This window comes from Neovison vison, chromosome 8 (genome assembly GCF_020171115.1).
Source record: "Neovison vison isolate M4711 chromosome 8, ASM_NN_V1, whole genome shotgun sequence".
In the NCBI taxonomy this organism is placed as follows: Eukaryota; Metazoa; Chordata; class Mammalia; order Carnivora; family Mustelidae; genus Neogale; species Neogale vison.
In genome coordinates this window covers 119,410,714-119,438,123 of record NC_058098.1, presented here as the reverse complement: position 1 = coordinate 119,438,123, position 27,410 = coordinate 119,410,714, and the positions used below count along the sequence as shown (strand labels likewise).

General features: G+C 56.1%; 1 protein-coding gene across 1 annotated transcript; it reads left to right on the top strand.

Annotated features, from left to right (window-relative positions):
• The first annotated feature begins 1,835 nt into the window (after positions 1 to 1,835).
• On the top strand, positions 1,836 to 27,410 carry EHD3 (EH domain containing 3). Its single transcript, XM_044261822.1, has 6 exons — positions 1,836 to 2,081; positions 11,045 to 11,221; positions 14,434 to 14,531; positions 21,313 to 21,725; positions 22,371 to 22,535; positions 25,215 to 27,410. The coding sequence occupies exons 1-6, from the start codon at positions 1,855 to 1,857 to the stop codon at positions 25,740 to 25,742; spliced, it is 1,608 nt and encodes a 535-aa protein (XP_044117757.1). The 5' UTR covers positions 1,836 to 1,854; the 3' UTR covers positions 25,743 to 27,410.

Genomic DNA, 27,410 nt, shown 5'->3' with positions numbered 1-27,410 from the left:
GTCTGCTCCCAGCATCAGGGGTCCGGCCTGGACCATGTGCATCCTGTGTCCTCATCTCTGGAAGGTGGTACACAGGAGCCATCCACCTTTGTGGGGAGGAGTTTATCACAGGCACAGTTTAGAATGCTAACATAAAGCAGATTGACTTTGAGTTGGTATTATTATTGTGTTTAAATTCCCTACGGACGACACCACCTACATGTGGCCAACTGTTCCCACCTTGTTCTCCTTGGTGCTGCGCTGGGAAAAATATGATCTGCCTCAGAGCTGTCGTGAAGGGTGACAGGAACACGCTTCCCAAAAGCTTAGCCCAGCCTCCTGCATCTACTGAGCGCTTGGTTAATGTCAGCAGTTACCAGTAATTAGTGCTATTGATTCCTTATTTCCTACATGACTCCTGCTCTGGCAAGCAAAGCCTTTTGCACTGGCCTTGCTCACTCCCTTGCATCCTCCCGAACCCTATACCCTAGCTATAGAAACTGTTTACTCTTCTTCCATCTTCCAAGCCTTTGCAAATGCCCTGTACGCGACCTGGAACATCTTCCCTGCTTCTGCTTCTCTAAGAAGTGATCATTTCAGATCCAGCACATTGTCATTCTTTCTGGGAAGTCTTATACAGTCCAAAAGAATGCCTCCTCCTCCCCATTCTCTGTCCTCCCCAGTGCACGGATGGCCCTCTTCTCTTGGTTCCTCCCTAGGGCTCACCCAGAACAGAGCTTCTGGAAGGAACGTGTCATCATCCTTGTGATTTACTTTGTATCCACAGTCACCATAATTGTGTCTGCCCCATAATACCCACTCACCATTGTGGGAGTTTGCTTGTTTTGTTTTCTTCTATTGGATGGAATTGACCAATGAATGAATGAATGAATGAGAATTGTTTTGACTTCACCGTAGATCAAGCAAAAAGTTTGGGTAGTGACAGTTCTGTCATTTTGTGAGAGTCCTGATATTGGACTCTTCTCTCCATGCCCCGAGGAAAATGTTCCCAGATGCTAGAGCACCTGTCTTCCTTAGGAACTGGCCTCAGTAACTTAAAGGAAAAGCCATTTAAAAGCAAGAGGGCGGAGTAGGTCAGCTCCGTCTTCACAGCTGTCCCTGAGAGGGCGCTGTTCCCAAACCAAACCTCCAGAGGCCGGGAGTGAAATACCGGAGCGCTCCCACGGACTCAGCATCCCTCCCTCCCAGGCTGCGGTCGCCGGTCCCCAGCGCAGCGCCTGCCCACACACATGGCGGCGCCCTGCTCAGCTTCCCGGCGCCGGGTCCAACGGGCCGGGCCGGCCTTGCCAGTACTCGGGGACTTCCTCCGCGAGCCCGCTTCCTGCACGGCTGGCATTTAAACCGGCGCCTGGGGCTGCGGGCTGCGGCTGCGGGTGCTGAGCTGTCCGCGGGGCGGGCGACGCCGCCGCCTCTCCCGAGCCGGCCGGCCGCGCAGGAGCCGAGCCGCAGCATCCCCTCGCGGCACCCGGGCCGGGGCTGGAGAGGTCGGCGGGGGAAGGTCGGGGACCCGGCATCGCACGCCGGCGTCTGGCACTTTAACTGCAGGTTTGACTTGAATTTCCCAGCTCGCAGCCCTTCTGCCCGGCGCGGATTATTTCTCCTCCCCACCCCGCCTCGGCGGCTGCTCCCGGCGGGGCGCTGGGCCGGGCCCCGGGAGCTCGGGCGGGGCGCGTTCCCGCCGCCCCAGGGACCCCCCGCGCCGCGCGCCCGGCCATGGTGCGGCCGAGCCGGGCGCTCGGGTGAGGCGGCGGCGCGGCTCGGAGCGGCGGGCCGGCCCTGTGGGGCCCCTTCCCCTCCCCGGGAGCCGAGGGCGCGGGCCGCGGGGCTGCGCGCGGGGGGCGAGCGGCGGCCGCGATGTTCAGCTGGCTGGGCTCCGACGACCGCCGGCGGAAGGACCCCGAGGTCTTCCAGACGGTGAGCGACGGACTCAAGAAACTCTACAAGACCAAGCTGCTGCCCCTGGAAGAGCATTACCGCTTCCACGAGTTTCACTCGCCCGCCCTGGAGGATGCCGATTTCGACAACAAGCCCATGGTCCTGCTGGTGGGCCAGTACTCCACTGGGAAGACCACCTTCATCAGGTGAGCCGGCCCAGGGCCCTGGCAGCCCACCCCGCCGCCCAGCACGCAGGGCCTCCGTTCAGTCCCAGTGGCCCCTCCTGCCTGGGGACACACGGGAAGCCTTGCGTGGGGGGCGCTGAAGACATTCTGGTGTTTGTGTGTCCAAAGCTTACCCCACCATCTCACTGCTGGTCCCATCCCCCACTTCCTACCTAGTGCCTCTCTGCTGGGCTTAGCCCTTGGCTCCAGAGGTCCGTTCGAAGCGTGCAAGTTCAGAGCCGTCCGTATTCTCCCCATTTTATGGATGATGAAACTGAGGCCCAGGAGGCCCGGTGAGAAAGCTCCAGGTCACAAGAGCACCTGAAACTGGTTGGGGATGCCTCACACCCTCGCTTTTTAGGAGCAAGCCGGTCATGGCCAGGACCACCTCCCTTGCCTTTTCAAAGGCCCAGCCACTCACATGGAGGCTTTTGCAGCAAAGGAGGTGGACTAGGGCAGTGCCATGTGTCTTTCTTTTTATCCGTTTCCTGCTCTGACCAGAGCTCCTACTTACAGACTGGACAGAAGCAGTGTCAGAAGCAGAATGCTTTTTTCTTCTCCCTTGTTTGATCTTAATGTCTCAGTAATAACATTAACTAGTCTTTTAGCAGTGGAAGGGACATGGGCGGATTGTGTCAGCCGGCCCCTTGACTTGGCAGGTGAGATGACTGGAGTGGGGCTAAGTGACTGTCCTAAGCCGTGTAACAGGAGGAGGCCCACCTGGGATGCTGAGAAGCATGGGAGGAGATGCTTGGCTAAATGCCCATGGTGCTGAGCGTGAGTCATCTATTCCCGGGAATAACGGAATCCTAGGGCTAGAGGGATCCTCAAGGGGTCAGCTTGCCCACCCTGCACTCAGAGAGGTCCGTACATCGTCCACCAGAGTGAAGACCATCTTTCCCATCTTTTCAGGACAGGCCTCTCTCCAGTCCTCAGTCCCACACGACCCTCAAGGCCAGGCAGTTTCCTCTGGCCTCATTCAAAGCCATTGCCAAGCCGCTGCAGGTGCTCCATGGCCCTCTGTGGAGTCAGACTCCTGTAGTGTGGCAATGGGGGCGGTGGCCCCCCAAAATCAGTGGTGCGCGTCTCCGGCAGAAGGTTTTGTGCAGCGTGCTCTTGTTTCCATTCAAATCAAATCTTGTTTCCATTCTGGTCAAATATTGACGAGCTGAGCACCTGTGACATGCAAAGCCCTGTGCTTTGTTTGGTAAGGGGAGTGGGAAAGTTAACAGTCTGGTTACTGATTTTTCTAGATACTAATTTTCTCTAACACCAAGCTTGTACCCAAGCCGCCTGAGAGCAGGGCTTGCGTCATGCTAACATGTCATGTCTGAACAGAACACCAGATCGGTTTTGCCTTTGTGGGGTGGACAGCCTTGGACTCAGCGGCTATGAGGGGTTGAGTGATTTCCAAAGAAGTTAGGGACGGGCGGTGAGGGGTGGGGAGCTACTGGCTTTGGATACCTTATGTTGTAAGAACGACAAGGGCTCTAATGGATCTAAAAGGTTAATATATCCTTCGAAAAATCATGAAAATCTGTCAAAAGCTGTGGCCCTATCTTTAGAAAAATACACGTCCATATACACAAAAATGCACAAATATACATGGAATCTTAGAGCAAGAAGCCCTGATTGAATCCGTTTCCCTTAGTTCATTAGGCACCCGTCGCTGCCAAAGGCACTTCTGAATTCCCTAGGTTCTGTACAAGGTTTCCTTTGTAATCCCTGTTCTCCAGCTGGCCTGGTTTGTGCCCCAACCGGAAGCACAGGCCATTCACTGATGGCCCGCGCCCTTGCACAGGCCCTCCCTACCCTCTGGACACACCTGGGTTCTCAGTCCTAGAACATTATGTAGATCTTCTTCAGCAGCACCAGAGCTTACAACTGTGCCTTAGCTCCCTCAGGGCCTTGTCTGGGGTCGGAGCTACTGGAGGCTCCCAGGAGGTGTTTACAGAATGGGAGGGAAGCTGGAGAAAGGCGAGTCTCTCCAGGGGCAGGATCCTGGAGCCGCAGACAGATTTAAGTACCTCTTGCCTGAGACGCTCTCCTGGCTTTGCCTGAGTCATGCTGGCTGTTACTGGGTCTAAGAGAGTGGCAGAGTCAAGTACCGATAGATTACTCCTTATCTGAGGGAGACAGGAAGGCCCAGAGAGGCAGATCCCTCGCTTTTTATCCTCCAAGTACAAGAGCTCTCCCTCCCCACTCCTGTAGTAACTGAATTTAGCTCCGGCATCAAAAGCCCTCCCCTTCCAGGGAGAGTGCATCAGCAGGGTGGGAGGGGTTGGAGCATGGGGAAGCCCTCCAAAACCAAATTACATATTTTCCTCCTTTTCTTGAAACCCACTAAACAGCTATTTTCCCCCACTGAAAAATGTAGGCGAGAATAAATTTGAGGAAGAAGAAAAAAGAAATCACCCATAAGCCCACGACTCGGGGGAAATCATTTTAAATATCATATAAATAGATAGAGATATTTATATATTTTATACGTATATGTTTATCTTCCAGTATTTTTAGCTATTTTATAACACAATTGAGGTCACGCCATAAAGTAATTCTGCATGCTAATTTATCTCACTTAGAGAAGGAGCATTTTTTCTGTGACTTTAAAAATCTTTGTAATCTTATTTTTAAGAACCACATGATGCTTCACTGTAGGTACATGTAATTATTTGTTAACCAGTCCACTTCTTTTGAATGTTTTGGGTCCTTTCTAATTTTTTTTGCTATTGGAGAATCACTCCAAATACCTACCTCTATGCATAATATTTTTTCCACATGCTGGACTGTTTTCTCAGAGAGTCCCAGGAGTGAAATCACTGGGCCTAAGGTTGTACCATTTCACTGTGTTTTTAAAATGTTTCTACTTTTTAATTTGGGTGTTAAGAATCCTATTTCTGAGTTGCTTTCCAAGAGAGTGGACTGATACAAGGCCCCTTCCCCAGAGTGAAGAAGGCCCCCCTTGGGGTAGCCTAGAGCGCCCTCTCCCATCCCTGCTGGTTGCCTCAAGCGCAGTGGTTCTCACAACTCCTGTCCTGTCCCGGGCCTGGACCTGTGAGGGACTTTTCCCTGGGAAACAAAGACTTGCCTCTTCATTTCCTGGCCCTTGGCCCTTTGCCCGCTGAGTACCCATACACTTTCAGTTATATGTACTTGCCACGGCGTCTATTTCTTGTCTCAGGAAGAACATGCAGTAAAGAACATTCTTCTAATAACTAATTAATGGGCTATAATCTCTGCCTGAAATAACTTCCCTGGCCCGGCAACCGACAGTAATAAAATAAACAATAAATTGGCCTGTGGTGGCTGCTCCCTCCACACAGGCTGCCTCTTCAGACACAGTAGCTCTGTGTCCCTCTGGCCCTGGCAGCCTACCTCCAGCCTCTGCTCTGTGCCTCCCTTCACTCTCCCTCTCACTGGCCCACAGCCTCCAACCTCCCCACCTGCCCACCCGCCCCCTCCCTTGCATGTTTGCCCCCGAACCAGGGGATGGAGTGTGGGGCCTGGGGCTGCCAGAGCGAAGCTGCTTGGGCCTCCACAGGAAGGTCTGGGCTGGTCGTGAGGACCCGAGGCCCTTCTACAATGGAACTCAGATTCTAAAGTGTGAGCACGGGCTGAGGTGGGGGTGGGGGGGAGCCCTCAGCAGGCCCTTTGGACCTCCTGCACTTCTTCAGGAAGCTTTTTGCATCCTCCCACAAAGGTGAGTCAGCATTTGGCTGGGTTGCGCCTTCTTTCCTCACAACCCCACGCGCCCCCCCTGCCGAGGCCTCCTCCCCGGCATCACAGCATCTCTGCCACGGAAGAGTGACCCTCTAGGAAGCCAAAGGACTAGGGAAAGGGGCCACTGTTCCAGGTAGACCCGCTGACCTCTGCAGGGTCCGCCGTGCCAGCCACAGTCATGCCTCACTCCTGTCTTCCTGCCGAGGTCAGTAGATGCCCTTCTCCGGTCAGGGCTGTGGTCTGCTGGTCCCGGCGTGGGGGACCCTGCCCACCTCTTACAAGACCTGAATGTTACTCAAGGGAGCAGATGGCCCTGGGCTGGAGGAACGGGTCCACCTGCCTCAGGTCTGGCTTCAGATCTGCCTGAACGTCAGGTCTCTGGAGGCCATCAGGAGAAGCATTTACTGGCAGGAGGGCACCTCTGGAGAAAGGCCTCCATCCCACTCCCACTGACAGTGGAGAAAGGCCATGGAAAGAACCCAGGCTGGCTTAGCAGAGTCTAGGCTCTATAGTACCGGCCAAGAGGCCTCGTCCGGAAGTTGCAGCTGATCACACGCCTCTCTGATGTGTGGTGATCTGCAACCACCTTGTAGGGTCTCTCTCCTGATTAGGAAGGGACAGTAGCAGAGTAGCACGGGCATGGCACTTGGGGCTTCATCATTCACTCTTCTCCTTCTAGCTGATTCTCTAAGCAGACTGCAGGGCCGGGAAAGTTCTTATCCAGCCCCACCGCAGTTGGGGGGAAGGAAAGGGGAGGGATGTGAGGGAGGCCAGAATCTTGCCTTTACCACCAAGGGCTGGAAGAGGAGTGGGAAGGGGGAACAGTGGGCAGTGCTGGGTCAGTGGTAGACTGGGTGGGTGGCCTGTCGCAGGGTGGGGGCAGGAAAGGGAGGCTAGTGGGGGGCTTGGCAGCCTGGCTGCGGGTCTCCTCTGTGCTGGGGTCTCTTTGTCCCGTGGCAGAGGCTGCTGGGTGCCAGGGACAGTAGTGGCTGTTCTGTGGAGCACAGAGCCAATTCAATCCTCAGCATGGCCTTCGAGGGTTTCCCATCTCCTATCTCACTTTGTGATTATGGGGTGCTTCCTGGTGTCCCTAAAATCTCCTGAGACAAGTATTACCCAACAGGGCAAGTATTATTTTGGTTTTTAAGATTTTATGTACTTGAGAGAGAGAGAGAGAGAGAGCGCACACGCACACAGGGGAAGGGACAGAGGGAGAGGGAGAGGGAATCTCAGGCAGACGCCCCCCTACCCCCAGTGAGCGGGGAGCTCAAGGCAGGCTCAATCCTAAGACCCTGAGATCATGACCTGAGCTGAAATCAACAGTTGCACTGAGCCCCCCAGATACCCCAGTATCATAGTTCTGACCCTGTTTCAAAGCTAAGAACCCCAGGCTTGGAGAGACCAAAGATACAGGCGTACAACACAAATACCTGTAACAGAGCGGAAAGTGACCCGTGCCTTTAGGGTCTAAAGAAATGCAGAGCGAGAGCCGCAGCCTGAGGTCTGGCCCCGCTGCTGGGGACGTGGAGACTTTGGAGAACGAAGGGCTTCCGATTCTTGGCCCCACACCTTTCCCCTGGGTGCTTAGGCCGCCAGTAATGCAGGCCGCGTGCCGAGATTGCCAGCCAAGGAGGACACCGAAAAATGAGGAAAATGTTAGAAAATAATTTGTTTTATAAGATGTGAAAAAAAATTGTCATCATGGAAAAGCCAGAAACGCGTGGGGCTTCCTGACACCTATATTAGGGTGGAGTATTTATTAATTTTGCTTTGGACGGCCTGGGGTGGGGGGGCCGGGGGCGCGGACCAACATCTTTTCCAGTCTTAGGCCCTCTGAATATTGTTCTTTGGCCGCAGAGCTGGGCGGCCTCTGTGTCCGTTTGCTCAGCTGCTGCGGGGAGAGAAATGCCGCCGTCCCCTGGCGCTTCTGGGACTGGTGAAGTGACGGAATTCGGGGGAAGGGCCCGGAGGGACACCTGCCACACAGCGGGTGCTCAGCCCGCCCGTCCCTCCACATTCTCGTGTGTCCCCGTCTCAGCTGTTCCCACCCAGGCTTGAATTAACTTTTCTTTTTTTACCCTGCTGTGGGAATGTTTTTGCCTGGCAACAGAGGCGGTCTGTGTCACTCCCCGTCGAGAAGCAGCCATGAGATCCCTCAATGGCTTTTTCCTTTCTGGACACAGTGGTGGCTTTGATAAGGGGGCCTTCGGTGTTGCAAGCCCTACCCAAATGTCCCTGAGAATTCACCAAGCCCGGGGTTCTCTGCCCGGCCTGGCTGTGTCCCTGGACCTGCTGGGGGCTTTGTTGGAGTCTGTGTTTCTCCAGACCCATGTGTGGTCAGCAAATTGCGGGTCACGTGGGTTTAGCCAAGAGGCTCGCTTGGCCGCCTGAGGCTGTGCCCGCAGAACGTCCTGGAAAGTGGCCCCTATTGTGCCAGGAAGCGTCCCCCTTTGTTCATCTGCTGGTACACCGCGTCTCTCCCGGGGCCGGCATCGGAGGCGCCCGTGTCAGGAAGATATTTCGTCACTGAGTTTGGCCCTCTGCAGGCTGGGCATTCCTGAGGCTGTCTCAGGCCTGTTTCTTTCTACCCGTCTGTATGTCAGCTGTCCCCAAGGCCTTTGATAACACCCAGCACCCTGCTCCAGGCTCAGAATTCACACTTGCCACACACTCTGCCAGGGGACCCTGCAAAGGCTCTCACCCAAGCACTGGCAGGACAGGTGCGCCCCCCACCGCCACCCCAGCCAGCAATGGATGGGGCTTCCCGAGCACAGCTGTGATCTCATGAGGCAGCTGCAGGTTCCAGGAGGGGCCTTGCAGAGCCAGCGGCCCCGGGCCTGCTCTGGTCCCCCATAGCAACCGCTTCTGTGTGCCGCAGCCCCCTCCTGGAGACTGAGCTGTGGACCCCAGCGGTGGGTGTTTATGGAGATGAGTACATCCCTGGGTCTGTGGGCACTGAAGCCCATCTTTCCCCCAAGGCCTGGCCCCCGGCCAGCCTCCTGCCAAACCATACTCCTCTGTGGCTTTCCTGTCCCACTCCTCCTTCTGGTCCCCTGGGGGGCTCAGCCCTTTCCCTTATCCTGGTCCAGGGACCCGAGGCAGGAAAGAAGACAGTGGATGTAGTGGTTCAGAGTGTGAATTCTCAGGTCTAAGCGCTGTGGTTCGAATCCCTGCTCTGCTTTTCACCGACTGCATGCCTTGGGGCACATTCGTTGTCCTCTGTCTCCTCCTTTTTACAGTGACTGGTCATCTTGGGGCTGGTACTGGTTTCAGTGCTAAGGTCTGTAACTGGACCCCTGGAACACCCTATGAGGTGGGTCTTCTTATTAGACCCATTGGATGAGAAGGATCATAGTGCTCACATCTGACATACAAAGATGAAATGAGATAATCCCTGGAAAGTCTAGAACAGCGCCTGGCCCATGGCAGGTGCTTAAGAAATCAGAACTGTAATCTCCCACATCGTGGAGGAAGGCGGTGAGGTTCCCTCCTGAAGGGCATATCCCTCATGGTTAGAGAAAAAGGTCACTAGCCCCAGGCCACTGAGATTCCCTACCCCTTCACGGAGGCCCTGAAGGAAGCGTGTTTGAGAAAGCCAGACGTGCTGTCCTTTATTCTCCTCACAATCCAAGTGCCAGCTTTCAGAGTGGTTCACTGAGGGGAGAAAAATCCTGCCCTCATTCCTGGATTAGCGGGCCATCCTAGAGGAAGATGGGCTTCCCAGGGCCACTACACACCCTCCAGTGCGGTAGGAGGGACGTCCTGGGCAGCAGCCCCTCTGCCGGCTCCTTGGGGAGGGAGCCCATATCAACCCCACTGTGGCTTCCCTGTGCCTCCCAGTAGACGAAGGGCTCAGAACACTTTCTGAAGCACAAGCAGGACATCGCTGAGCTGTAAGAAACCCCCTCAGGTCTCCCCAGCTCCCTACCTTTCAGGCAGAGCAGGGCTGGAGCCCCAAGGCCCATTCTGGGGAAGCAGAAGGCAGGCAGAGAGCTCAGGCCCTGGAGTCGTGGCCTCCAGTCCCAGCTCTGTCCTGACCAGCGGGACTTCAATCCACTCACTGTCAAGACAGAAGACCGCTGAAGGGCCAAGGACTTGGGGTTAGACGGATGGGGATTTGGGTACCCACTGCCCTACTAGCTGTTGAACTTGGAGAAAGCCACATAACCCTACTACCCTTCGGTTTCCTCAGTACCTGTGCATAGCGCCACTGTGAAGCCTGAAGAAGATAATATTCTCCTAGTGAGTAGTGTAATGTCTGGCCGGTGGAAATGCTACTGTCCGTGATTTTATCAGTGAAATGGGAAGGTTGGTCTAGAGCAGGTTGTCAACCCAGGCTGTACCTTAGAATCAGCGAAGAATTTCCTAGAAAGGACCAGTGGCCAGTCCTCCCCGCTCTCCCCTAGCCAGCAGAGCGGGGCCTCGGGTTGGCGGGGCGGGGAGCTGGGTACCATTAGCCGAAGGTGCATGGTAGCTCCTGTGCACCACCAGGACTGAGGACCACTGGGCCTGGAGGCTTTCACTTTCCTTCTCTCCGTTCTCCGGCTCACCCTGTTTGCTCTAAAAGCAAACTTCTAAAAGGGGCTGTGGAGAGGAGCTGTGGCCTCAGGCTCTCCTTGCTGAGTCCTGGAGAAGAGCAGAGAGAGGCACCTGCCACCCCAGCTCACAGCCTGGTTCTGATGCTGGAGGTGGGACCCACAGTCTTAGATGGAAGGAGACTGACTTTTCACGGTGTGCCCTTCACCCCATATGATGTGGGAGCTGTTTCTGTATTTTATATTAAATGGCTGACTAACCAGATAAAGAAATACAGACCTAAGGCAAGCCAGCAGCATCTCTGGATGGTCTCACTCTAACCTTGTGTTCATGCAGGTACTTGAGCAGGCGACCTGCCGTTGTCAAGTCTGCTGTACTCTGTGCAGAATTCAGTCTCAATCCGTGCTTTGTTGCTGAGCCCAAATCCTGCTTCTCCCTGCCCCCCAGTGACTGATTCAGGGAGGGAGAAGGATAAAGACCAAGAAGCACAGATTAGGTATTTTAAGTTCAGCTCATATCTCACTTCTTTCACAAAGGTCTTTGGATTCCCCATCCCTGGAAATCTGACACTGCTGTGAAATGTCACGGCTGTCCCTCTGCCCCTCTGCCGTGACTCGCATGGCCGCCTGCCCGCGTGGCTTTGCTTTGCAAACAGAACCCTGCCTGATGACTGCGCTCCCTTCCGCCAGGTACCTCCTGGAACAGGACTTCCCCGGCATGAGGATTGGGCCCGAGCCAACCACTGACTCCTTCATCGCTGTGATGCACGGACAGGTGGAGGGGATCGTCCCTGGGAATGCCCTGGTGGTGGATCCTAAGAAACCTTTCAGGAAGCTGAACGCCTTTGGCAACGCATTCTTGAACAGGTGTGTGCTCCGAAAACACTCTCTTCTGTTTGGAGTTTGAGAAGGAAGAGAGGAGGTGTTGGGAGGTTCACTGCCTTCTTCATATCCAGAGTCTCTTGATTGCCCCTTTTCTTGCTGGGAATGTAACTGAGTGGGTCACCACTGATTAGGGATGCAGGAATCTGGGCCAATTCCTCGTGATTGTGAAGCTGGGAAGGGTACACCGGTTAAATCACAGCCCTGTAACTGCACTTCCCTCCAGTAAAGCAGAGAGGGCTGTACTGTGTCATTCCCAGCTCTTGTCTATCCAACTGACAGCTCAACAACACAGGTGCGAACTGTGTGGGTCCATTTATACACGAATATTCCGCTGTGTGGGGTGGGATGGGGGATGGATGCCCCTCACCCCCTCGTTGATCAGGGATCAGCTGTACTACAGAGGGAATTTGCATCCAACCGGAAGGAAGTAGAGGAAGCTTCCTCTCTATTTCTGGACATTGTCCTCACTGGGTGGAAAGAACCCAGGGCTGAAGGTGGCTTGAGTTTGAGCACAGCCTCTCCTACTAAACTCACTGTGTGACCTCGGACAGGTCACCTCTCCTCCCCTGGGACGAATGCACGCCTGCAGACACCAGGGTCATTGGGTCAGTTTGAGGGATGAAAGCTGCAGGGAGTGCGTGGCACCTCGTTATTACTCTGCTTCACCAGAACGCAGGCTGCCCCCGATCCCCTTGTGCTAGATGGAGCCACACCACAAGCTTGCATGGGCATTTCACCTAAACAGTGTGAACGACTTTCTCTAATAGGAGGTATTTAGAGTAAAGGCAAAGATGATGGGCTCTGGCATCAGGTGGTCCTGGGTCAAAGTCCTACCACAGAGCACCGTGGATCTTTGATTATCTAATGTCTCCATGCCTCACTTCTCCCATCTGTGAAATAGGGTAAGAGAAATATCCTTCTCCAAGGCAAGAGGACTGATGAGGCCTCTATGGAAAAGTTGGCATTGGACATGGGTGTTCAATGATGAGTGAAATGAGGCTGAGAAGGTGGGGGAAAGGGGAGGTTTCAGGCAGAGAAAACTGGGAGGGGGGAAAAAAAAAAACAAGCAGAGAGGAAGGAAAGAAAATGGCTTGCTGCAGGAGCCCTGGGAGCAGAACCCCCAGCGCTGTGAGGCTCGGGCTATTGTCTGGGAGCACAGGGGCTGAGCAGACAGGTGTTTAGACGGGCGTGGGCGGGTCCGCTGGTAGGAGGGGGCGGGGCAGGGCGGGGCGGGGCGGAGCTCCATGGTAGCCACACCCGGACATCTGGCTCCCATCTCCAGCTGCCCAGAGGTCCCCTTGCAAGCACGCTCCAACCACCTTAGCTTCCTTCTTCAGCAAACGCCCTTGCCGCCTATTCTAGAGAAAACGGAAGCCAGGATCCCTGGAGCCCCTGAGTTGGGTTTTCATCTGTGCATGCGCTGAGGTCACCCGCCCCTTCTGCGGAGAGCTGCATTCTCTCTTTCCCCTCCCGTCCCCACTGGTGCTGCGGGGCCGGCCACTCAGGGACGTTCCCTTGGGGATTCCTTCTCTTTGTGACAGCGACACCTGCCCCTGCCCCTGCCCCTCCCCTTCACGTGGGAGTGTTTCCTCTTGACAGCCTCTCCCCCCCAACCCTCAGGCCCCACGTGGCGGATCCTACTAGCTCTTACTCCTTTTCACTTCCCTCCACAGCCAAGTTTCCAGACATCACCTCCTCACTTCTCCCTGTTCCTCATCACAGATGCCCCGTGAAGGTCACCGGACCTCTCGGTGATGAGCAGCGGGTACTTTCCACCTTTTCCTTACGTCCCCTCTCTTTGCTGTCAGTACCTTTAGAGCCCTGTTCCCTCTCAGCTCCCTGGCCCTCCTCCTGCCTCCCTGGCCAGGCCCTCTCCAGCTTGCTCTGTCCCCTTTTCTCTATGGCTCCCGTGACTAGGTGTCCCCCTGGGTGGGGCCCTCCCTCAGCCCCCTCCCCCTGTCACTCCAGGAGCTCAGCCTGGGGGAAACTTCAACCACAGCCCCTGACCCAGACCCCAGCCCCGTGCACCCACCACCTGGTCACCAAGTGTCCAAAACCCAGGTCACGCCAGTTTCAGCAAAATGAGGAATTTTCCACAGAATACTTGAATGGGCCATAGAGCCTAAGGACTAGAAAGAGGCTGGGCCTCAGGAATAATGGGAGCCACGGGCCTCGATAAGACAGAGGCTTTGTCATGGACTTTCCCATCCCATTACCTAGTCCAGGCCGGACATGGGGCATGCCCCCCCCCAACACATGACGGACCAAACTGGGCTCGCTGACAACCATCCTATCCGACTGAGTCACTCTTTTGTTTAAAATGTTCCTCCGCCTAAATGGGTTTCTATTGGCCTCAGTATAAAATCCGAATCTCTCAAGGCCCTCACGAGGAGGCTTGAGGGGCCCTGCGTCCCCACCCAGCCCCACCCTGGCCACTCCTCTGGGCAGCCTTCCCTGATGCCTTCCTCTGTGTGTCACTGGCCCCCTCCCCTCCCTTGCGTCTCTGCTGCCACCTCGCTGGGCAGTGGAGGCCCAGCGTACCTCCTGAGAGAATAAGATACCTTATTCACCAAAAATGGCATCTAAGAGAGAAGGCTTGAATTTAGAAGGACCTAACTTAGGTTTACCAGTTTGTATTTTGAGACTTTAGGATGTAACCCTAGAAATGTCTCCTTTAATGAGACTCGACCGCTATCTTGACCACAGGGCATCTGGAAGCCCAGATAAATGTTCCTGGGTGGCATGAACCATTCATCAAGGCCAGCTCCCTGCCTCCTCCTCCAGGAAGCCGTCCCCAAAAGCCATCTCTCCACCTTGGATTTCCCGAGCCCTTCACTGACCTCCCTCAGGGTGCTGGTCCCATTTAACCTCATATCCTGGTTGCCCGTGCACACACCTCCTCTCCCCACCAGGCTGGGCTCCTTGGGGGCGGAGACCGAGGTTTGGACGTGGTAGCGTCCCTCACAGCAGGGGTTTACAAGTGGAGGACCTCGGAGGACCTCGGCTGCCCCAGGGTCACCCAGGGAGCTTCCGCAAAGGTCCTGGGCCTGGTGCTGGGGCTGAGTCTGGCCCAGAGCCTGGGCGTCTACACTGGAAGGCAGCAGGCTTCTGAACCTCCATCCCGGGGCTGGGACGAGGGAGGGTGTGTGAGAGCCAACGAGTGGACAGCGTGGGCTTGCTCTCGCCCCGTGCAGGTTTGTGTGTGCCCAGCTGCCCAACCCGGTGCTGGAGAGCATCAGCGTCATCGACACTCCGGGCATCCTCTCGGGGGAGAAGCAGAGGATCAGCCGAGGTAAGCGAGGCTCCTGCTAGGATCGGCTGTGGCCCTGTGCTGTGTTCTTTCTGGTATGTTCTCTTGCCTCCAGCCTATGAGATAGACCACCCCACCCCCAGCCCAGGTCCTTGCTGTACCTTGATGAGCAGGCACTGCCTCTTGTGCTGGGTGGAACAGTCCTAGGCAGGGGGCCGGAGGAGAGTTTGGGTCCACTGTCGCTCAGGAGACAGCTGGCTTCCGTCTTCTCACCTGGAAAAGGAGACATCAGCATCTGCCTTACCTCAGTGGGTGTATTTATTCTCCAAGAGGCACAACTGTGGGCCAGACCCTGGTTGGCTTCTTGCAGTTCTGACAGTCCCCAGGCTGGGGAGCTTGCCATCTGCAGGGAGGGCGAATGCCTGCCCAGGAACGTGGGGATGGGAGTATGCTCCGGGGTGTGAGAGTGGGGAGCGGGGTATGCAACAGCACTTTGAAGGCTGTGCTCTCCAGATGGATAAGGGGCGACTGCTCACCAGAGAGGTCCCTGGGCAGGGCAGCAAGGAGATGGACCGCTGGCGCCAGACGGCCAGCGAGCTAAGCCTGCCTCCGTCATGTCCTCACTGAGTGAGCTTGAGCAGGGTTCTTGACTTCAATGATGTATCCGTAAAACAAGGGGAAATGATTTTATCTACCTTGTAGGGTTGTTTGAGGATGAAAAGAAATAATAGAGGCAGATAGCAAGCTCTGCCTGGCACATAGCAAGTGCTCAGTAAACATGAGTAAACAGACCGTCATCACTGGTCTTATCTAGCTCCAGTGTCTATGATGCCATCCAAAACTCAAGTCAACACCTGGCTCCTGACTTGAGCCTCTCGGGCCACAGCCTGCTGTGTGCCCTGGGTAGCCCCCTGCCCTCTCTGGGTCTCTGGCAAGCAGAGCAGATGAAGCTACGCCCACCCCAGTCCTGGAGCCAGGAGCTGAGCTGGAGCCAAGTCTGCACTCAGAAGGCAGCCTCCGGGAAGGAAGGGCTTGGGACTGGCAGGGTTCTCTGGGCAGTGGCCTTAAGTGACGGCTGCCTCCCGCATGTCCCTTGGCCCCCTGTGCTCTGCAGCCAACCCAGATCTGTCCTGTGGCATGTCTGGGCCATCGTGTTGGGGCCCGGAAGCCCCTCCTCCAAGGGTGTGGCCCGCATGGACAGGCACCCGCTGAAGCCCAGGCTCCTGGGCCCCAGGGAGGAGAGCCCCCTGCCTCACGGGCAACAGGCCAGGGGCTGGTACCAAGGAGGCCCAAGCGCCCCCCATGCTGGCCTGGGGACAGGCCTGTGGTGTCAGAACTGGGCCACCGTGAGCACCCCTGCTGGCTGCCCCAGCTTCCTCCCCGAGTGAGCAGCTCTCTGGAGTGGCAGCACCCAGCTCGGCCCTGTTGGGACGCAACACGGCTGTGTGAGTGGGCGCAGCCAGGCCTGGCAGCAGATAGATAGGGAGACGGTGGGAGAGGCCCTCTCGGGTCTACGGCCCGCTCTGGGGCCTGAGGACTCTGTTCTGTCCTGCAGGAAAGACAGAGCCTGTGCCCAGGATGTGATTCACAGCAGGAGGGAGGCAGGATGGGCCAGAACCCAGTAGGAAAGCTCTGCCTCTCCCACCTCCCATTTCATTCAGGAGGGGACACCTGGGGCAAGGGGGTAAAGAAGGCAGCCAATCAGGAGGGGCCTGTGTTAACACACCATGTAATCAGCAACAAATTGATGGAGGGAGTCTGGGGAGCCTGGGCTTGGGCTCCCCACCTCTGGGCTGTCTGGTGGTGCGGGGGCTGAGGAAGAGCTGGTCTAGAGACAGAAAACCCACGGCCCTGGAAAGAGAGGCCCGCCTGCCCTCTCCTTCCAGCCTCCATGAGCATCGTGGTGCTTGGTCCTAACCCTGTGGAGGGGAGGCTTGGATGGCTCTCTGTCCGGCTTCTATGTGTTTCCCTAAACACTCCCTCCCTCCTTACCAGCCCCTCGCCACCACTGCCCCAGGTTCATCTGGGCTCCCCCTGGTTTAGAGCTAAAGGAGCTTTACTGTTTCACACTTGGCAGCCTGGGTCTCCTTGAGGAAGCCTCAGGAGAGCCACAGCTTCTCAATATGAACCACCTGGGGGCAAGGGGGAGGCATTCTGCAAGGCCCTGAAGCCTGACAGCTGGGTCCAGAGAGCACTCTGGCCTCTAGGGCCTCTAAGAGCACTGGACTGTGAGTTCGCAGCCCCAGGTTTTAGATGGGTCCCAATAGGTCACATTTTCTTTCTGAGCCTATGTCCCCTTGTGTAACAAGGGATGATGGTACGCATCCCATGACTGTGAGATTTACAGATGGTAATGGAAACACAGACATCAGATCTGAGCCTGGATCACAGTGAGCTCCCTTCTTTCCCCTTTATCTGCCAGCCAGGGTTGCCTTTTGCATAATGGCAGGGTGATCAATGTGAATGGCCTCCCATGCACTTGTACAGTGCACAGCCTGTGCAGCTGTGTGTGGCAGCACTGCTTCCAGGGACTTTGCCCTCCTCAGCTCCTGTCCCATTCTATTCTTTTCCTATTCTTGTATCTTCTCTCCTTCTTTCATCTTTGGACCTCAGGGGCTGCCCTTGGAAAATGGGGTGCTTGGTTTTCTTGCCTGTCCTTCCTATCCCTTCCTACCCCACACAGACCTCTAGAAGTGATGGGCCCATGAATGGTTACATAAGCCAGTTTATTCTCTGTCTTCCAAAGTTCATACTATAAATGCAGCTGCAGGCAAGAGCCGTCTGTGATGAAAACCAGGGCTGGGAGCTGGGCACCTGCACCGTATCTCCAGCCTGGGGCAGTGCTCCCTCCCCCCAACCCCCGCACTCCAAGGAGACTGAGAATGGAAGGCATCAGACACCAACAGGTATCAGGAAAGTTTCCAGTGTGCAGAGCCTCTCCCATCCTCACTCACCTTTGGCCAGAGGACCTGGCAGTTCCAATTTCTGCCTATACACACATATACCTTCTTATCTACACACGCCCATACCTTCCTCCACATGCCGCCCCCCACCACACACACACAAGGGAACGCGCAGAACCAAACGCTCTCTGTATGGCCTCTTGCCTGGGGCCCTCCGTGCTCTGAGTTTGGCTGCACCATGGATTTGGTGCTTCTTCCCCACTTCTAGCCAGCTTGGACAGGGCAGGGCCCCAGGGGGTGTCTGGCCACTGGGCTCTGTGTGAGATCACCAGGTGGAAAGGCGTGCAGAGCCTGAAATCCAGCCCTCTCTCCATCGGCTGAGTTTCATGCCAGGCACAGTGCTGTGGCTCACCAGGAAAAAGGGGCAGTGTTATCAAATCTGGGTGCATGGGCACCCCAGGGTGCCACATGCCGGAAAGTGAGCTGCTCCCAAGGCCTCCCCTGGGGTCAGGCTTCATGAGAAGGAGCCCCCAAGCCTTGGGCTAGAGCTGGAAAAAGTGTGGTCCTAGAGAGGGTGTGACCTCTCTACCCAGGCCTGTCCGAGGGGGTTCTAGGGGAAGAGAGGAAGCAGGGGACATCCGGGAACCTGAGTCCAGGACGTCCCAGGCCAGCACGTGTCTCTGGATGAAGATGCACTGGGAGGGGCAGCACAGGGGCAGGCAGCCAGTTCCTGGAAGGGACAGGGTGTGCCCAGCCCCAGGCTCATTACTGGGAAGAAACAAGGATGCAGCAAAAGTGGGAGGGCTCCGGAAGCCTGAGTGTCCGCATACTTGGGAACCATATTTCCTGGCTGCTTCTTGGCTGGAAATCCCCACAGGCCCCACCCTAGGAAAGCCACCCCTTGGGCATGTGCTCACATCCCTCCACGGGAGCCCCTTCCCTTACAGGCGAGCTCAGTGGGGCCACAGCAGTAAAAACCATGCCCAGGCCGTAAAGCTGGGATGGGAACTCAGGTGTCCTGATTCCCAGTGTACCGGCTTTGTAGCACATTATCATCTCCTGCCCAAGAAGAGTGCAGGGAGTGGAATAGGGGCAGACCCTCACCTACAGTTCCCCTGGGGGGTGGTGCTTGGAGGGTCTGGGCTGGTCCTTGCAGCCTCATGTCCCTGGCCCATCCTGGGACTCTCATCGGAGTGGGACCCACACTTAGGGACGCCTGGGCCCTAACTCTGTGCTGCCCACCTATGGCTGTGTGGGCACCACGTGCCAGAGCAGCGGGAACAACGGGGTCCTAACACCCGTCACGAGGGCTGGCCGGCAGCCTTGTGGTCCTCGGAGGCCCACGATGCGTCTGTCAGGCCGCTTTCAGCGTTACGTCTAGGAGGCACGCAGTATGATCTGCTCCCCCAGCCATCTGAACTCTTCCCACACTTTGAAAATCGATGCACTCTTATCTCTCTTTTGCTAAGATGTCTTTAAATCTCCAGAGAGAGCTTTTGGGGTGAGATGGGACCTTTCACATGCTCCAGCATCTGGGCTCTAGCCTCACACACGGCTCTGCCTGAGAAGGGAGTGTGGACAGGAGGCAAGGGTCGAGGTTCCAGCCCCACCCATGGGAGCTTGGCTGGCCCCTAAGCTCTCTGTCCCCTCCCTGCCCTGTAAGACATGTGCACGCTGTGTACCTCCTGCGTGCAGGCTCTGAGGAGGCTCAGATGGACAGTATGGCTGGAACTACAAAGAAACGTGCTGTCAGCTCCCCTGCATCACCCTGCACGCTGCAGGAAGCTGGGGGGTGATCAAGGAGTGGCCTGGCTTCTTGTGTTCCGCTCATTGATTTCCTCCTGCCTGGCATTGCTTAGAAATGCTTCTTTCCAGTCCTCTGGAGCCTGGGGGTGAGTAGGGAGAGCCTCAGATCCCGCAGCCTGCCTGGTCTCTGGGCCTGATGCCTGCAGACGGGATCTCTGGGAGCCCGCAGACTGGCTACCCGAAAGCCCCGGGCTTCCAGTAACTCGCTTCGCCGCTCAGTCTCTTGGGGCTGCAGTCTCCCTCCACCTGCTAGTTCCTACATCAGGAGCCCTTGTACTGCTGCAGGTGCTGAGGGGTTCCCGCTGGGGGGTCTCTGAGCCATTCCAGCGACCACCTGGGGGAAGGGAGCCTGTTGCCCTGGAAGTGAGGGCAGAGCCCCCAGACTGACCCAGGCTCTCCCTCCTCTCTTAGATCCTATCGCCATGGCTCTACCACAGATCCTTTATTGGTTGGGTGTTAGTATCCCCACTGTACAGCTGAGAAAGCCGAGGTTCACATTTGCGAAGGCCACACAGAAAGTAAATGAGCCACCTAGTCCCATGCCCTTTTCCAGTCCGTGCCTTTCAGACGCTCCCATTCCTGGTTGTGTATAAGCCCAGTCCCAGACACAGTGACCCGTGCTGGAGGCTGCTAGGTTCTAACCAGCTGGGCACAGGAGGCCAAGCTTCAGAGGAAGGCCACGACCTCCCTGCTCCATCCTCAGGGCCCTCACAGCCAAACGGGGGGAGAAGGCGCCTGGCATTGCTGACTTGGCACTTCGACAGCACCTGTCAGAGCACACAGAACTCACAAAAGCAGGAAGATGAATAGGAAGTCTCTGTGCTTATAAAATCCCAGAAAAGCTTCCCGGAGTTGTCCACTGGACCTCAGGCAGGAGCGGACTTCACACAGGCACCCCGAGGTGTTGAAGTCAGAGGCCCCCAGCCTCCTTTCTCCCTGTCCTGCGAGGGCTTCCTTGTGTGTCCCCAACATCCATCCTGCTGTGCTCTCCGCCCTCCATCTCTAGTCTTCAAAGCAAGAAGGGAAGCTCAGAGATCTTCCAGTCCAACCACCCTGCTTTGACAGGCAAAGAGTCCAGGGACCAGAGATGAAGTCTGTTTGCCCAAGAACACAGAGCAAGTTCATGGCCGAGCAGAAACTAGAAGTGGGCTTCCCAGGCCACTGCTCTCAGGCGACCCCTTCAGAGCACATCCTGAGAACACCGAGGGGCACCTCACCCAGCCAAGGGGTCAGAAATGGGCTGGAGGCTGTCCTCTTCTGGTGACACGGACCTGGTGCTGCTCTCGCCCCGCCCCCACCCCATCAGCCTTGCCCCTACTCCCCCTCAAGCCCTCACTGCTGAGCCCTTTCTTGCATGGCTGGTGCCATCGGGGATTGGAGAGAGTTGGGGTTGGGGAGGAGCTTCTTTTCTCCACAGCCTCTCTGGCCCCTTTGCTTTCCTGAGCCCATGGAGGGGTGGTAAGAGGACCTGACCCGGGGTGGGGAGACAGGAGCTCTGACCGTGGTTCTGCCCCCTCCCCCCACACGGCCCCATTCACGACTCTTCACTCTACCTCTCTTATAGGGTGCTGTGGGGAGGAGGGGAATGAGGCTGTGATGTCAATGTCTTGCCAACCAGAGCAAGCTCTGAACTTGGGGTTGGAGAGCAGTACCATGCCCCCAGGGCTGCCTCCGACAAGCAGGATGGTCTTGGCTGAGTCACCGTGCCACAGTCCCTCCCTGGCACTGACCAAGCCCCTCCATTGTTGCTGGGCAGAGACTGGCCCCGAGGCACTTTCCTGAGCCCCATCCCTGAATGGTGAGGGCCCCTCTGCCCGAATAAGACGACTACATGGGGTAATCGTGTTAACAGCAACTACGTGCTGGGCTCTGAGTGTATCGACTCTTGGAAATCCATGCATTAGGCGCTCTTACTCTGCCAGCTTTCAGGCAAGGGCAATGCTGGCTCAGAGACACGGAGTAACATGTTCAAGGTCAGTGAGCCTGTGGAGGCGCAGGGATCGGAACCCAGCTCTGACTCCCAAGCCCATGTTGTGTCAGCGGTGCTGGCTGCCTCTGCCCGAACCCCTCCCTGTGTCCCGAGGCACCCCCTCCTGACCGTCCCTCTGCCACAGGGTACGACTTCGCGGCTGTCCTCGAGTGGTTCGCCGAGCGGGTGGACCGCATCATCCTGCTCTTCGATGCCCACAAGCTGGACATCTCGGACGAGTTCTCCGAGGTCATCAAGGCCCTCAAGAACCACGAGGACAAGATGCGCGTGGTGCTGAACAAGGCGGACCAGATCGAGACCCAGCAGCTAATGCGGGTCTACGGGGCCCTCATGTGGTCCCTGGGCAAGATCGTGAACACCCCGGAGGTGATCCGAGTCTACATCGGCTCCTTCTGGTCCCACCCGCTCCTCATCCCTGACAACCGGAAGCTCTTCGAGGCCGAAGAGCAGGACCTGTTCAGAGATATTCAGAGTCTGCCCCGAAATGCCGCCCTACGCAAGCTCAACGACCTCATCAAGAGAGCCAGGCTGGCCAAGGTGAGGCTGTGGCCAGGGAAACGCGCGGGTTGGCGGGGGGAGGGTCAGCGCCAAGAGCAGGGGGCCGCCGCCCGCAGCCCTGAGCTATCACCTGCCCTCCTGACAACCATCTAGAGCCCTTGTGTCGAGGGCACTGGCTGTCCTCACTCGGGCAGCCGGGGGCGGGATGGCCTATTGGTTAGGTCACAGGTCCGGGTGCCAGGCGGCCAGATTGGAGCCCACCTCCACGGTTTTCCAGCTGTGATCCCAGCCCTGGCGAGGTGTCTCTGTGCCTATCTCTGCAGCTCTGCTGTGATAGGGTAGGAGGATAAAGTTAAAAAGGGAACGTAGCAGCCCCCTTCGCAGTGTCTGGCATCTCAGAGAGCTCTGGAAATGTTAGTTGGGGTCATCTTCCTTGTCACCAGCCCCATCAGCCGTGTTCCCGTGCCTACCTAGTACTGCCTTGACTTTAACCTCCCCGTAATCTCGCCCTTACCTTGGGATCTAGGAAAACAGCTTCAGGGTGGAGGCCATAGGGGCGGGCGAGGCGGTGAGACAGAAGTAGAAGTAGCAGCAGCAGGAGAGATCCACAGGAAGAGATGGGTGGGAGGCACCCCCGGAGGGAAGGCCTGGATCCAAAGGTTTCTCTCCGCCCCTGTGTCTCAGGTTCACGCGTACATCATCAGCTCCCTGAAGAAGGAGATGCCGTCAGTGTTCGGGAAGGAGAATAAGAAGAAGGAGCTGGTGAACAACCTGGCTGAGATTTATGGCCGCATCGAGCGGGAGCACCAGATCTCACCTGGGGACTTTCCCAACCTCAAGAGGATGCAGGTAACTAGGGTTCAGGGGCTCTAGGACAAGGGACAATGTCATGCGAGCTGGCCGAGCAGCCCGACAATGGAGAAGGCCAGCCTTGGAGGCTCCAGAAGGAAGCTGACCCAGAATCCGAAGGCAAGAAGATGGCCCCAGCTCTGCCCTCCCTGCTGGACTGCCACTGGCCAGCAGGTGTCCTATCCGGGCCCGGAGAGAACTCGGAGCCCCAGTGCTCCCAGTGAGACAGGGGCATCCATGATGTTTGGGGCCTGATACCTCCAGTGTACAAACCGCCCCCCATCACAGCCACCACAGGCTTGAAGTCCCCATCATTCCATGCAAAAATGACATGTCACCTGACATGGGTTCTCTAGACCCTCAAGTGTTTACATTTACCCCTGAGCCCCAACTTGGGAGCAAGGTGAGATACAAGCCATGGGGAAACAGAAGTCTGCACAGTGTCTTGCCATCCTCAGGGTACACCCTGGGCCTCTGTCTTGGGCCAGAGGCCATAACACCCGCTTTCTCATGTTATTTTCCAATACAAGTCCTTTGAGGAAGACCTTTTCATCCTCTTTTACAGACGAGCAAACTAAGGTTTAAAAGGTAATTAACCTTTGTAATTAACAGCTGGCAGTTTTCTGAGAGTGGTGCTCATTCAAGTGCTAATAGAAGAGCCAGAAGCTGTCCCCACAGTCCAAGCAGGAAACCACCAGACTATACCAACTGGATCCTCTCTGAACCTCTGACTCTTCTTCTGTAGCCTGAGACTCCAGAAGTACCCACCTTCTTAGATGTTATGAGCTTCCGTGAGATAATATTTGCAAGGTGCTTAGCACAGAGGTTGGCACAGAATATGCGCTCAAAAGGCAGGGTCCAATTTGGTGAGGGGTCACCACTGGGGGAAGCTGGCTAGTGAACACCAGGGACCTCTCTGTATGCACAATTTTTGCAACATCTCATGGTTCTATCATTATTTGAAAATAAAAGGTTTCTAAGAAGTAGGGCATTTTTTAAAAATAGCAACAGGTGTCGTAGTAAGATTGATTGTGCTCCTGTTGCTGATTTGGATCCTGGACTTGGGAGCTTGTTTCTCAGTTTAAGACCGGAGGTTCAGAACGTCAGTGGAGTCACAAGTAGGCATTTTTAGTTTCTTATGGGCTAAAAGAGAGAGAGAAAAAAATAGACGTTCAAAGTACGCCTTTGTTCGTGTATCCGTTCATTCCTGTAACCACCTACTAGGGAGCCAGTTACTGATTTCAGAATCACTTTAACATAATTCAGGTTTGCCACTCAGCTGTGGCTTGGAATACTTCCCACTTCTGGTCCCTCCTTCTGTTGAGAGCGTCCTGATCTGCAAGCCAGCACTGGGGAAAGAAAACATTCGAAAGGACCCATATGACCCCACTTCTAATGGGAGAAATCCTTTCACATTATAAATGATTTCACTTTCTCATGTGTTTGCAAGTCCCGTGTTAGGATCTGTTGTTAGGGACTCTGAGCCAGTCACATAAACAGCCATCCTGGCGGGGCATATGTGTGGGGTGATGGGGGTACCCACCACACGCCCTGGAAGATATTAGGATACCTGTTTGGCAGCCCACCAAATACCCCTAGCTGTGGACAGGCTGGGAGAGGTGCCAGGGACCTTGGGAGGTTATGCCCCAAGGGCAGGAGGAAAGCACACCCCCCCCCCAGCCCCCACTCCCCTCCCAGGTTCAGCCCTGCCTTGGAAGGGAGGCGAGAAATGCACAAGCTAACACTCACTCTTGAAATGTAGCTGTGGGTGTTTTCTGAATTTTTCTGCAGTGAACTCGATGTGCTTGTCCCTGAGGCATCCACTGTACCCAGTGTCCTGAGATGCTGTGGCCAGACCCAAGGCTGGAGCAGAGAGCTCTCACCTTGTGACTGAAAAGGCCAGGGAGCTGGGTGTTCCAAATCTGGGATCTCTCAAAATCGCAGAGACGTGCAAAGGGGAACCCATTTCTTTTGCCATGTGGAGTGGCTGTCGGGGGACGCAGGGAGGGGAGCTCTTACAGAATCTGCATGCCTGCCTGCGCCCACCGTGTCCGGACCCCCAGGGGAGAAGCCAATAGTCGACAACTCTCTCCACATAATTCTGATGAGCATCCTGAGTTAAGAATCACTGGTCTGGGGATGAGCTGTGGCTTTTATTATGACTGGTGTTCACTTGCCTCTGCCTCGGTCTTTCCTTCCCTGAATGGGGACAGAATATGATGTTCCTCCCTGGGAGGCCCCGCGGAGCAAAATCCCCCAAGAGACACATGCAGGGCACTTAGGAACAGCCCCAGAAAGAGGTACACACCCCGGGCTCAGAGGCCAAAGCATTCAGGAACAGCCCTTCAGTAGCCAGAACTAGCGAAAGAGACATTTAATGATCTTCCAGAGCATTAAAGGGAATCCAGCTAAATGGAGCAACCGGTATTGGTTCAATTTCCTTTTCCTCCCCAGCCCCTGCACCTGTTCTCTCCTGCAAAAATTCCACCCGGAGCCAATGTGCTGTTTTTCTCTCCTCCTCTCTCACATCTTTCAGTTATTTTATTATTTTGTGATTGGCTTTTTTAGCCTCCAGGGCTGGGAACATTCCAGCATTTGCAGAAGGCAGCATGCCCAGCAAGGAGAAAGCTCTCCTTCCCTCGTGTTCTATCTCCACTTTCTTTTCTCTCTCCCCCCCAGGACCAGCTGCAGGCCCAGGACTTTAGCAAATTCCAGCCCCTGAAAAGCAAGTTGCTGGAGGTGGTGGACGACATGCTGGCCCACGACATTGCCCAGCTCATGGTGCTCGTGCGGCAGGAGGAGACGCAGCGGCCCATCCAGATGGTGAAGGGCGGAGCATTCGAGGGCACCCTGCACGGCCCCTTCGGGCACGGCTACGGGGAGGGCGCCGGGGAGGGCATCGATGACGCCGAGTGGGTGGTGGCCAGGGACAAGCCCATGTACGACGAGATCTTCTACACCCTGTCGCCAGTGGACGGCAAGATCACAGGGGCCAACGCCAAGAAAGAGATGGTGCGTTCCAAGCTGCCCAACAGCGTGCTGGGCAAGATCTGGAAGCTGGCTGACATTGACAAGGACGGCATGCTGGACGACGAGGAGTTTGCACTGGCCAACCACCTCATCAAGGTCAAGCTGGAGGGGCATGAGCTGCCCAACGAGCTGCCCGCCCACCTGCTGCCCCCGTCCAAGAGGAAAGTGGCCGAGTGATGGGCGGAGGAGGTTCAGAGCAGGCAGGGGCTGGAGGAGATAGGAGGGCAGGAGACACACACAGACACACACACACACACACACACACACACGGACACACACACGGACACACTTGCACACACAGATCTTGAGAACTGCACTGCAGCTGAGAGAGGGGCAGGGACCCCCAGGCTTCCAGGCTGGGCTTTGGACACATCTCCAAGTTCTTGGCATTGGTAGAAGCACAAGAGCGCTTCCAGGGCCTCAGGCTCAAGCCCAGGTCTCCATCTGTCTTTCCCTCCCATCTCCCACCACCCGGAGACCTGCTTTCTCCCACAGAGGCAGTTTGCTCACCCACAGGGGGCCCACCTGCCTCCAGGCTTGGAGCAGATGGAAAATGCTTCTCGCTTACTAGGCACTGCATTGTTTCGGGTACTGTCTCCCCCTCTTTGGCTTCCCAGTGGGAAGCAATGCTCCAAGGCTGAGAGATGCGAGGGAAGGGGCTGCTGTTGGAGGGGTGGAGGGATTGTGGAAGGAAGCATCCTTGGCCAGGTCTGGACTTGAAGAGACAGGGCCCTGAGCTCTGCGCTTCCCCAGGTTCAACTCTGTCTGCCAGCGCAGACCAGTCCTTGACCCCTACCCCTACGTCATGTCAAAGAGTCCCAGACCCAGAGAGAAAAGAGAACAAATTGGCAGGAAAGAAGGCAAAAAAAAATTGCCTGAAATCCTCAACGCAAAGCCAGTCAAAGTGGCTTTGTTCCACAGATTTTTGTGAGGTTCATGTGTTTTCTGCCCAGCCCTGATGTTTGGATGCTCAGACTCTCCTGCCGTTGGTCCGCCCCCTCCCGTGTGCCAGGAGCTGTGGGAGGCACCTCACATCCATTATCCCCCTCGGCCCTCACCACCCCCTAGGAGGGAAATATCACCCACACACACACACACACTTCGCAGATAAGGAGCTTGAGACTCAGGATTTGAGGTGACCTTCCCAAAGTTACAGAGGTCACACATACAGAGAGAGGACTCAGACCCTTTCTTCTGCTGCGGGGACGCTCGCAGGATCCCAGCATTGCTAGCCGCTGCCCAGCCACAAGGACAAGCCGAGCAAGCTGGGCACACCACAGCCTCCCGGGGCAGGTTGCTGAAGGAGGAGGGCCAGCCAGCACTCCGTGGGCCGTCGGTCTGGCCATCTGTCACATCCCAGAAGCAAACTGTGCCGTCTGGCTATGCAGCCCATGTTCCTAAAATCACAGAAGTCTGACAGCGCCGGCAGGAGGGTGGGCTGGCCTGCGGGAGGCTGCTTGCGCCGGGATGGTCCCAGCTTGAATGCGGCCACCAGCCCTCATCACGTGGGCCTCGTGCGAATGCTCAGAAGCCTAACGTGAGGGGTCTGAGGTCTGGTTCCCGGCCGGAGCCCTGGCGACTCAGCCGCGTCCTTGGCACACCCCCACCATCCTCAGTGCCCCACGCCCTCCTTCGCGGTCTCTCCCTTGGCTTGCTTTGTGGCCACTGAACCAATCACTTTGTATGCTCTACTCCTACTGTGATGGAAAATAGAAACAAGTATAACTTATTTTGTATCTATGTTCAGACTATATAGAGAAAATTCTATGTATCTCTCATGTGCTTACTACTGCAGTGCGTTTGTAGTTAGGACTCATGGTAATACAGCACATTTATCCTTTGGTA